This window comes from Camelus ferus, chromosome 16, assembly GCF_009834535.1.
Source record: "Camelus ferus isolate YT-003-E chromosome 16, BCGSAC_Cfer_1.0, whole genome shotgun sequence".
In the NCBI taxonomy this organism is placed as follows: Eukaryota; Metazoa; Chordata; class Mammalia; order Artiodactyla; family Camelidae; genus Camelus; species Camelus ferus.
The window spans coordinates 34,323,069-34,335,782 of record NC_045711.1 but is presented as its reverse complement, the minus strand read 5'-3'; the positions used below and the strand labels follow the sequence as shown (position 1 = coordinate 34,335,782).

At 36.0% G+C, this 12,714-nt stretch overlaps 1 protein-coding gene across 3 annotated transcripts in view; it reads right to left on the bottom strand.

Moving 5' to 3' along the window:
- KANSL1 (KAT8 regulatory NSL complex subunit 1) overlaps positions 1-12,714 on the bottom strand; it is a 164,315-nt gene that overhangs the window by 32,384 nt on the left and 119,217 nt on the right. For all 3 annotated transcript variants that reach the window (XM_032457169.1, XM_014552989.2, XM_032457168.1), the window contains 2 exons: positions 6,317-6,429; positions 5,249-5,444 (listed from right to left, as the gene is read on the bottom strand). In XM_032457169.1, the coding sequence (XP_032313060.1) occupies positions 5,249-5,444; positions 6,317-6,429 (309 nt within the window). The remainder of the gene's footprint in view (positions 1-5,248; positions 5,445-6,316; positions 6,430-12,714) is intronic.

Below are 12,714 nucleotides of genomic sequence, written 5' to 3'. Positions count from 1 at the left end.
GCACACATAATTTAAGACTGAGAAATGGATATTAACCACAGACACAGGGATTTAAAAATTAAGAATGCATATCATAAAATTGTGTATGAGTAAATCTGAAAATATCTGAGAGATGGATAATTTTCTATAGAATAGATGCTGGTCTCAAATGGTTTTACCTTGAGTTCCAACACATTTTAAAGAACCTTTAAACTTTTCCAGAGCATAGCAAATGATAAGTACTGTAAGCATCCCAATTCATCTTAAGAAGTTATCCTACATCAAAATTAATAGTGAACTTCTAAAAGTATTGCCATTCAAACCAGGAGTGAGATGTCTCATTACAACCAATTATTTCTCAACACTGTTTGAAAGTGCATCTAGACAAGCAAAAGGAATAAGAAATAAAGAGGTGTCAAATTGTTTGCCAATGAGAGAAAATTTTAAAAACGATAAACTGAAACACTGTTAAGAGTTCAGAAAACTGTTCAATTACAAAAAAACCAAACACCCAAAAAGAAACAGTACTCATAAAGTAACACTAACAGAAGAAAAGATCTCATTCACATTACCAAAATATCAAGAATGTAGATAGATAACATGTAAGAATTGAATGAAGAGATAAAATCTTGGACACACAGAGAAATTCTGTTTCCTTAATACTGTAATGACATTAGTTCCCTCTGAAGGAATTCCCATTAAAAACCCAAATGCAATGCTTATGGAGGAAGTCCAATATCAAAGTAAGGCTCTGTTAATCACTCTCTTGTTAATCACAGAATAGTAGTTCAAAGTATTTTTTTAAAATTCTTTTGTCTTGAGGATAGTTTATAAATAAAATATTAGACCTTCTACTTCCATCTATATCTATCTATTTATGGTGTTGATTTACAATGTTGTATTAATTTCTGATGTACAGCACAGTGATTCAGTTATACATATATATACATGCTTTTCCATATTCTTTCTCTTTATAGGTTATTAACAAGATATTGAATGTAGTTCCCTGTGCTACACATTAGGACCCTGCCGTTTGTTTTATATATAGTAGTTTGTATCTGCTAATCCCAAACTCCTAATTTATCCCTTCCTTCTACTTCTATTTATCTCAGGCTTTCAAATTTTATTTTGCATGTGTTTTATAATGCATATATAAAATCCATATACGTTTAGAGGTTACTGTTCTAAGCAGTGGGTGATTTCTGAGTACTGTCAGTAGCTTTATTTCCTAAGGAACTACAATGTTCCACAACGCACTTTTGCTCCTTTCCAAAAGTTTGCCAAATATTGGAAAGCTGAGTGTCCAAAGTCTATCATGAGAACCCCCTTGTCAATAAAGAACATATCCAATTTGAGATCAAATTATTCACTTTTAATAGTGACCAGTCATTCTACCTCTACCATGTCACACTAGGTCTTAAAAGAGTCTTACATGTAATAGCCTATATACCTCAAGTGTAATATGAGAGAAAAAGAGGGGACCACTGGGAATTCTATAGAAGCCAACTTTAAAATATAACCCAGAGCAGTCCTCTTACACAGTTATACTCCAACACAGGCTATTGTAAAAATTTCCCACTTGAGTGTTTCTTCACTGACTTAGCTAATTACTAACATCTATCATACTAAACCTCTAAGGTGATGAAATACACAATGAGCAGCAATATAGGCAACTTTTAATGATCTGTCTTAACATTACAATGAAATCGTGATACAGGAAAGTACCCTGTGTTCTTCCCGGGCTTTACTGATTTCGTGAGATAACCTCACTCTCTCATTCTCAAAGCTCTCTGTCCTCCCAACTCTGATATTCACTCACCAAGCCCTTGTGATTTTTCCTTAGGACTGGACTACTTTTAAAAATCTCCTGTATCTTCGGAGTTTTAGAGTCTTTAGACTATTATTTCCTCCAGGATTACTATTGTTTCTTTGTGCCTCCTGTCTCTTTTGTGCCAATCCACTCCAAACATAAGCTACCTATAGATTTATCTTCCCAAAAATAGCTTCTGACACTTCACTGCTCAAAACTCTAAAAATTCTCTAAAATCTAAAGGATAAAACCTAAGTCGACATTTTGGGCATTCAAAGCCTTTCATTATTTACTAACAGGTCTCATTCCTGTTTATTTCCAACAAGTTTATCTTACTGAACCCTCTGCTGTAGTCAGATTTTAAGATAACAATGACATAAAAACAGCCTTTTAGGGACAAAAAGAAATGTTATCCTACACTGAAAATACATCTCAACTGTAAGTTATATTCTAATTTCAGAAATTCTGGTAACACTTGACAGAATATAGTGGTAGCCATGATTCAACTAAGATGGCGGTCTCGTAAAACACAGTAACTGAATGAATTCCCTGAAGTGAGTGTTTTATTTGGTTCTGGAATGCAGTAGAGAGAATTTAAAATGTAGGTAAGCCAGTAATACTGGCATTATCCATCTGTTTTTTACTTCTGTACTCTGGTAAATATACTAGTACCCACCTTTGCTGTTGTGGGCGGAGAAGAGGGGAAGAAGGGACTAATAACAAAGGTAATTTTAATTACCTCAGAAACATAGTTCCTGTTACTAAGATTTTCTTTTCTTCAGAAACTTGAAAGTAAATTTTATTACACTAAATGTGAACTACCATTTACCAATATCAGAAAACGATTTATCTGTTAATCTCTTTGCTACCTAGTTCTGTCACTAGAAAGTAAGCTCCATGAGGCCAAGGACTTTCATTCACCAATGAAACCCAGGTGACCTGAAGAACACTTGGACCACAGTGAGGATCCAAAACAATTACTGAATGAATTTCCTTGGCAAATCTATCATCTCAAAATGATAGCAAGACACTTACTCAGTAGCAAGTATTACTGAGCAAAAAGCCATGGATGACACAGTGAGCAACAAAGAGAGAATGGCCTTTGTCCCCAACTTTGGTGGAACTCCAGCATTTCTGCTATAACCAGCAAATTATTTATTTCCCAAACTCAGTTTATTTCTTTGTCTTATTTTCCATGTAGCTTACTTCTGTAAATGTTGGGATGACTCTGTTTTAGACACTGGCATCAGAACCAAAGGGTCTTTTGTATGCTTTCTACCTCTCCACTCTTGTTTTAAACATTTATGTGTACCTTCAGAAGTATATTAGTTTTCAGGCATGAGTAAGAAGCAGTCAGTGTCAACAGCAACAAGGAAGGCTTGCTACTTTACTTTAGTTTAGTTTAAAAAGAAAAGAACCCAGGAAGCCACCCTATGCTTCAGAAAAATTTTATAATACCCTTAGATGTCATAACACAGCAGCTAGCAAATTGCCAAAATAGAGATAGGACGCTATTTTCCGGAGGTGATGTTGCTGGTTGGTTTTTTTGTTTGTTTTTGTTAAAAGTATCAAAGGCACGGATAAAAACTACTTTCTTATATACTTGAAAGTAATATACTGTTTTCTTTGCTTTCCCAATATCAACTTTTCAACCTCTCAGAAAATAATACAGATTAATAAAAAACTATTAATAAAAAGCTGACTCAAATGTCAATAAGAGAAACCTGCCAAATATCTTGTTCTTTTCTTTCATTTTGATAATTCAGGCAGTCTGAAGAACAGACAAGAAAGAAGTAGTACCTCGTGACAGTTAATACTCTCCTTTAAAAAAAAGATCACTGCAAAGTTATACAGTCCAAATGCATACTACGACAAAACAAGCCAAGCACTGAAAAGCCAGTCCAAATAATAATGCTTCCAACAATTATCTCCTCACCCCTCACATTTGCCCTCAATTTCTCACCAACAAATAAAATGTAATAGCTCTACTTAAGAAAGATTCCCCCTTCAATCAAACAGGCTATTTCTCTGTTCTCCTTTATAGAAACATGCTTTAAAAGCATTATAAATGTTCCCTCAATTCCTTCCCTCTCATTCTCTCCCAAACCTACTCCAATCAAAATTGCACTCTTCTCCCTCTAACAAAACTGCTCACAAAGGTCTCAAACAACCTTGGCCCTGCCAAATCCAATGGCCAGTTCTCAGTCTTCATCTAATTTGAGCTGTCTGCAGCATCCAGCACAGATGATCATTCCCTCCTTTCTGAAATATTTCTTCACTTGCCTTCCACATACCGTGCTGTCTCTTGGTTTTCCTTCTACGTCACTAGTCACTCCTTCCCAGTCTCTTATCTTTTACTCACATCTCTAAGCCTTGGAATGAAAATATGACTCAAGGGTAAATTCCATCTGAGCTCCCCTGCATTCCCTATTCCCTTCTTCTGTTGGCACTTTTCTCCCCAGCACTTAATACAATAGGACATATCATATACTTCATTTATTGTTTTATTTTCTGGCTCTATCCACTAGATTATTTCATGAGGGTAAGGATTTTCGTCTGTTTTGTTTAGTGTTGTATTCCCAGTGCATAGAAGAGATACAGCTTATTAGGGGGCTCAAAAAAATCGCTAAATGAGTGAATGAATTAACAAAACCAACGGTGTTAACAGTAACAGCCACTTTGTACTAGTAACTTGTCATTCAGGCCCCGCCAATAAGCAAATTATATACATTTCATTTAATCTGAAAACAACTCCATGAGATCTCTGAGCTATTGGGGGTGGGGAGGTGTGCTATTAACACAAATCACAAAACTACTAAGTGGCAGTGCCATGATTCAAACCCAAGTTTGTCCTCTTCAAAGTTAATTCACTTAACTACCGCATGGTATTATTTTTACTGGAGTATTACTTCATTAGCTTGGAATAAGCCCAACTCTGCCATCTGAAGAGTCAGTAATCAAAAGCTTCCTGTAGCTATGAAATAATCTCCATTCTGTCTGGGAAGACATTCGTTTAATAACATCAATTCAGAAATTTTAATGGAGATTCTATTTGAAAGGAAAACATTCCACGTTGCCATTTTCAGTGGTATCAGTACAAATGAGAAGACACCATTACTCTCCTTCAAAGTGCTGGTGGCAGAACTTACACCTTCCTGTCTCCCATTTCTATTAAAAATATCAAGCCACTGGTTTCCAAATCTGGCTGAAGACTCACTTAGAAGCTTTTCATTTTTTGAAAACAAGATTCCCAGGCCCAACTCCAGAGCAAATGAATCAAAATCCTAGGAGACAGGGCTCAGGAACTTAGCATTTTTTTTAAAGCTCCCCAGGAAACCTTGGTGATTAGCTAAGTTTGGAAAACACCAGTTAAATGAACCAAAGTTGGCAAGAGACTAATATCTCTATCTGAGCATCTGGCTCACTGTTTAACAATGACCACGTCACACTGGTACTGACCTTCTTGGAAAGAGGAACGATGCTGTTGGGTCGAACAAGCCTCCGTTTCTTACAACTCAGCACAGGACGTGTTCGGGCTGCCACACAGGTGCCATCAGTTGATGAAGAAACTAGATTCAGTCGTTGCTTTTTATGTAACTGTTCCTCAGCATCAGAGCTGTCACCTGGAATGTGGTCTGTCAAGACAGGCTGAAGACTATACAAGGGAAAGAAGAATATTCACTTCTCAGAAGACCAAAGGAAATAAAGCCTCGAATACTAATTCAACTGCCTCTACTCGCAAACAATCACAGACACAAGCAAGTATCCTAGAACAGACACAGCTCATCTCTTGATGAGGACGTCCGTTCATCAGAGTGAGTGTGTTCTGTGACTGTGCTCGTCCATAGGGCTTTTGGTGGATGTTAACTCTACTGTGTCTGAAAAGCTCAGAAAGTAAGTGAGCTCAGGTTCTCTTATTTAAGTTCTCTTCTATAACAAAAACATGAATTAAAAAAAAGTTTAGAATTCTTACTCATGTTTCTCTTCATAATTGTATGAGGTTTTCTCCTTTCACTAAAAAAGTTTAGAAAATCACAACTGGTAAAAAAATGATGAATCCTGCAAATGTTAATAAGGTGCCTGAGGATCAGTCCTCCTGTGAAACTTGCCTTTTAGGGATGTGCACCCACTGTTCACTTCCAGGTGGATTTCTTGATCTTTCAAATACAGATTTAGAAACACAGCCTTTAGAGGTCTAATCTGTTCTAGAGTAGAGGATTTTATGTAAACACTTCTGAGGAATTCTACCAAGACAGAACCAATCACAATGATTCACAATAACTTTAGGACTTTTTATTTTCCTCCATGCTGAGTCAATTTTAGGCCACAGTAAGTACAAGGAAAATAATTAGCATGCTACTTAATATATACTTGCTACAGTAGGAGGTACGCACAATATTGTGAACTGATAAGGTTTCTGCTTCTTTAAACAAGGGTTAGTCCTGGCTAGGGGTAACTAAGAGCCTCAAGCTCATCTTTTACATGCCTGCTGAGCACCAGAAGTGTGCAGAAGAGGTTAAAACTTACGTGTTAATAACTCCATTGACAGGTCTCAATGCCCCACATGATTTGGTAGACAATGACTCTGAAGGATGACCAGAGGCACCATGGTTTTCCAGTGGCTGAGAAACAGACTCAATCTTAATGAGGAGGAAAACGAAAATATATTAGCAACATTAAACCAACAGCACTAGACTGAATAGGAGCACTATTTCATTTTAATAAAATACCTAAAATTTCTGATGACCAACTTGAAAAACAAAATTCAAATGTGGAACATAATTCAAGTGCTTCTTGGATCTGTCTCTCCTGGGCTAGTTCTAACAAACCCCAAATAAATGCATTTTTTGGCCTTAAAACAACAACAACAAACTCACATGACTGAGGAAACAAAAATAATTAAGAATATCAATCAGCTTTTGCTTTGGGGAAAAGGGGGGTGAAGAATTAAAATATTTAACAGACTAAAGTAGTAAAGTGTCTACTGATGGAAATGACCTAATTACATAGAACAGAAACTCAGCAATTACATAGGAACAGGAGTCTTCAAGTCTTCAATCTAAGGGTCAAGAACGTACATAAATTCAGTATCAACCAGGGGGAAATTTAAATGTAGTTAATATCTGCTTAACTTCACAGTGTATGCTGGAAGCTTGCTTCCAGAAAACCATACTTAAAAAAAGATATATATATATATATATACACACACCCTTGTGATAAAAGAAATAGAAAGAATAAAATCTCAATGAGAACTACCTAATATTATTTATTAGGTAGTAACACTGTCTCTGGACTACACAAATCAAACACAGCTGACTCTTGAACTGCTTGAGTGTACTATAGGTGGACATTTTCCAAAAGTAAATACTATACAGTCTGTGGTTGGTTGAATCCACAGAAGTGGAGGAACCATGGATAGGGAGGATCGACAATAAATTATTCACGGATTAAACCCTGCGTTGTTCAAGAGTCAACTATATATGTTTAGAATATAAAATGAAAAAAGGGAGTGGGAAAGAATCTGGAAAAGCCTGAACCTCACTATTTCAAAACAAATTATATATTTACTAGACTAAAAGGGCTAGGGGCAACCATGAGATGTCAATCACAAGAAGTTTCTCTGCAGTACAGGTACAGGCAGTAAAGCCACAGATGAGTTATCCCTCGGCTCTGCGAGTTGTTGCCATGCCACAGAATGGCTGTGATCTTTGTCTCCTCCTTACACTCAAACTGACTTTAGGGTGTTTTGATGTTCCCCTTCCTGTAACTGTTACCAGTACACATCAAAGCCAGTATTTTGAGGCTGAAATTCTACTTATCAATATTGTAGGGGGAGTATATAGCTCAGTGGTAGAGTGTGTGCTTAGCATGCACAAGGTCCAGAGTTCAATCCCCAGTACCTCCATTAAAGATAAATAAATAAAAACCTAATTACCACCCTCCACCCCCCAAAATTGTTGAACTTCTTTGATTTTTATATACCCCCAAGGAGAAAACACCGAAGGATCTGCAGACCTGAGAGCAGTCTCAAGAAAGGACAATCGATTGGGAAGCTAATTTGAAAAATAAAAATTATCCAAAAAGCTAGATCAAAGTATATAAACAGACAACACACATGAGCAAACACTGGGGAAATGTTCTGTCTTGTTAGAAATCCTATTCACCTACTGTCATCACAAATACCTTGAACAGCTGTATTAGTCAAAAATGCCAAAATTATGTTAAATTTGGCTAAAGTACTCACTGCCTTAAAAGTCACACTGATTTCCTCTTGAAAAGTAGTAAGAGTTATAAAGATGTTCACATCCTCTGACAAAGTATTTTACTCAGTCCTTAAAATCTATCTTAAAGAAATAACTCAACAAACACATCCCCCAAAATCTTATATACAAAGGTGTTCACTGCATAGGATATATGTCGATAACCTAAATGCTTAACATCTGAGGCATATAATAAATTATAAATTGTCGTATACCAAATCAGAATATTAAAAATAATCATAAAGGATATTTCTTTTTCCTTTATCCAGAATAATATTTAAAGACAGAAAATAACAGTCTTATATGTAGAAATGATTCAGGAAAAGCGTTAAATTCAGAATATTCTTAATACAACTATGACTAAAAATGTACTTATGTAGATAATGACAAGACAAAAAGAATGTTACAGAGGCAGAATAGGATTACTCTGAAATTTTCTTTATATTTTAGATAATATTTTTACATTAAAAAAAAATAGCCCAAACCCAAATATCCTCCTGAATGCTAGTGAGGATTTACTATTCAGGGGAAACCTCAAGAAGCCCAAACAAGTATTATGGCATGACAAAGGATGGGATTTAAGATTCAGCAGATGTGTGACTCTAGGCATGTTACAGCTTTCCTAGATTTCAGAAGTTCTGGTTTAGATGAAAAAATTTCAACATGAAAACACTGTAACTATAAACTTTTTGTTAGTTTGATATTGATGTAAAGAACTTCCGTCAGTTTTATATTCAGTTAAAATAAGAGCTTTCAGCATTAGGTTATGACAGAGATCTGATATACACTACATGTTTTATTTACAAAGTGCCATGTTTAAGTAACAGGCTCACTTTCCATTTGATTAAGATTTATTTTGTAGGGATTATGGAGAATTAACCACTAGAATACCCATCAAGACAAAATGTTACCATTCTTTAACAAAATCTCATTTCAAAACAAACATACCTTCTTATAGAAAGCCCAAAGAAGAAAAAGCATAAATCATGAGTAATCTCACCACCTATCGATAACTACTGCTAACAACCTATCCTTGTTTTACATGCCTACAGATCTATAGTATATGTAAAGGCCATTAGTCTTCAGTGTATCTTACTGTTTTCCTTGGAGGAACCTGAACTTCCCAAATTAAAACAGAAGTCAATAGGCAAAACATTATTTAGCACAAAAATGTTTTCAAGGATACAGAAGCATACAGCAATTAAGAGCATAAAGTCTGAGAGGGATTCCAGTCCCAACCATACAAAGAGGCAGTGAATATTCAGAAGGGATCTGCTTAGAATACCTGAGGATATCCTGTAATCACCCTGAGATCCAAAAGCAGGGCACTGCGGCAACCAGGTTCATCACTCATTCTCAAATTCAAAGAGCTTAAAATATTAACCTCAATCCTCCAATAGCGTTCCACTTAGAAAAAAGAAAATCACAACTCACAAACACATGTAATTTTACTTACGAGTTTCTTAAATGCATTCACATTGCCTTAAGGAAAAGTGAACAAACACTCCCTCATCCTGCAGTCCAAAGGGCTACAAAGACAGAGGGTAAAGAAACACTAACAAACACTTCACAAATGTGAAATCCATATACTACTTTAAGCTTGAGCATTACTATTGCAGTGCTTTACATCATTAGTATTTTTAGGAAACTAAAGCATAACTCAGGTATCTGTCATTAAATGGGGAACTGTAAAAACAATGGAAGTATTTAAGGCTCTACCATCTAGAAAGCAGGAGTTCTTACAGAGCTTCTCTTGAATTTTATGTGATGCTCAGATCCACTCTGAGGGTACATCCATACCACAGCCAGAAAAGAGCAGAAAAGTTGAAGTGGGAGATAGAGTGCTTCTGCAATTCCCCTTTTCTCTAAAGCAGAGCCCCAGGGAATTACCTTTTGAGACAATCTCAGAGTTAAAGGTAGCAAGGAGGGTTACTGAAGTGATTTTCTCCCCCCTAATGTAAGGGCCAGGTGTAGAGAATAAAACGATTAACAAAGCAATGAAGTTTAATGAATTTAATTTTGTTATTCATATAAAGCAGGCACCTGTCTGATTCATTACTCCACCCTCTTGGCCGGATTAATTGTGACAAAGAGCCCTTAAAGAAAAGCTAGATTAAATTAATGTTTATGGAGTAGATTTTCCTGCGATTTAAGAACTGACATTAACTGGATTTGTTTTACTAAAAAGTAGAGAAAGTAAGGGAGTAAAAATCGAAAGGCACAAAACTTACAAACGTAATAAAATAAAACTGTAACTGCAAGATATGTATGTGTGTATTTATGTATCTTTATTCAAGTAAAGCCATGTCATAATTGAAATACCATTTTCTTAGATGCACCACATTTGTCTACAAATTTTAACAGTTCTGTTTTGGTTAGTTATTGCCTTTCTGACAAACAGTATCAAAATGGAAATAAAAGGCTAACTGAGTATAAGGAATTCAACTTTTAATCCTGGGTCAAGATGCTCTCCATCTCAATGATACTCAGCATAGTCTTGCTTAAAATTACCCAAATATTGTTGGCCCATAAAAAGGATACCAGTCTTTTCCACGAACTAGCACCATGGCCAAGAAATTATAATTGGAAGTGGAGCTTTCTGAAAATTCCAGTTCCACCAAGTTACTGACCCAGGCTTCAATTTCTCCATATGTGAAATGGGACTATGTGCCTCACCTACCTATGTCTCTGTATTGAGGTTAAAATCTACATAATTACATTAAAAAGGAATTTTGAATTATTCATTTAAAAATTTCAACCAGCATAATGCTGTTACAAGTCCAGACTACTAAACCTAAGATTTACTTATACTTACTAACACCACTGAAACTACGTATCTAGAATCTAAAAGGACAACTGCAAAAACAGTCCTATAAATTCTTACTACTCAAGTTACTTACCCACAGTCCAATTTATTTTAAAGGTCTTAACTGGTCAGTGTTTTTTTTTTAAAATACTGTAGATCAAACATTCCCTAGCCAGTACCCATCCTTCTAGCCTCTTTTCTCAAAACGCTCCTGGGGCCAACACACCATTCATCCTCCCTAATGACTACAGAACTTCAAGGAAAAGAACGCTGTTCCTGTGTAACCAATGGTAGGAAGATTGTACCTTGAATTGTTTAAAAAGAAAAATCAATCGTTTAACATTGTTAGCATGCTCTTCTTCTGGGAAAGCATTAGTCCTTCGCTTAATAGTTCACTTGTTAACCCTATCAATTCCACAAAGTAAAGAAAGGGTAAAAAACTGAGGCTTATTTTACAAATAGAAACAAACACAAATAATAAAATCTGCTCATTTGTGGAAAAAAAATATAGGAAGGATAATGCAAAAACTAATGAAATTGGCTACCTACAGGAGGTGGGAGCACAACAGAAAGAAGGTGGAAATGAGAACAGGGGAAACAGCCTTCTGTATACCTTTAACTTAGAACTGTAGTAATGTTTCACACACTCAAGAAATAATAAACATCAACTATTGTGTTGGTGGGGGCAGGGGGGAAGAAATGGAACATGTAGTAACAAAAGAACCTAACTCTTACAAAATAATTGCATTCTCACACTGAAAGGTGTTAGGAGGAAAAGAACCGACCTAAGTATAACTTTGGTTACACTGACTGTATACTACAGGACTAACATACTGTATACAATATTGTACTCTGGTTAGTAAATACATTTTTCACAGGGGTATGAGTTGGCAATTATTAAACTACTTTATACAGTACTAAGATTGAACAAATAAGTATCAATGAGGAAGGAGAAAGGCTGTGGTGTTACAAGGTGTTAGTATAATCTCATGGTTTTAACATATATACAGATGGGTAGATAATGAAATATGTCTCTGTGTAAGCATGCGTTAGCATACATGCAGTACTTCGCAGCTGAAGTCCTAGAAGCAATGATACCATGCAGCAATGAGCACAAACAACTAGTACCAGATCTTGGTTTCAAAACCATGTTCTCTAATAACACAAACTAAGGCTCGAGCAGGTAAAATGTAAGATGAGCCTGTGACATTCTGTGCCAGAAAGTAAATGCTCAAAAAACAAGGGGGGCATGTTGAAAGGACAAGGCACCAAATGAAGGAGGTCTCAATGCCAAAAGCTGAGATAACTGGAGCAAGTGAATAACTAATAACAGTAAGAGCGTAATCCATGAAGTAAAATTATTATCCATGAAGCCATTCTGAAATAAACAACTGATTGACTAAATAAATGGGGGGGGGGGGGGGAGACAGCTCTTTCTAATAGAATTCCAATGAACAAATGTAGAAAAGAGAAAATCACCACCTAGCAACCACCACAGTAATAATTGTTGCAGGCAAAACCCGCCAATGGATGGTAAAATTACGGACTAAACTGTAATGAGTAACAGAAATATGCATAGTATCCCCCTCCATAAGATAGTCATTTAATACAAACGGAAAAATACTAACTTTACAATGGAGAAACCTGGCTGGCACCACCTTACCTAAGTGAAAAAAGCTTCCGCCACCATCATGTACTCCTAATATGGTGCACTGAGAAGGGCACAGTATCACTTCTGTGGTGTTAGTGCAAAACACGCAAAACCTTTAATGGCAAAACATTTGGCAACTCCTACTTGAGGAACATTACACAAAATAACTGACCAATACTCTTAGGTCAAGGTCATGAAAGACAAATAA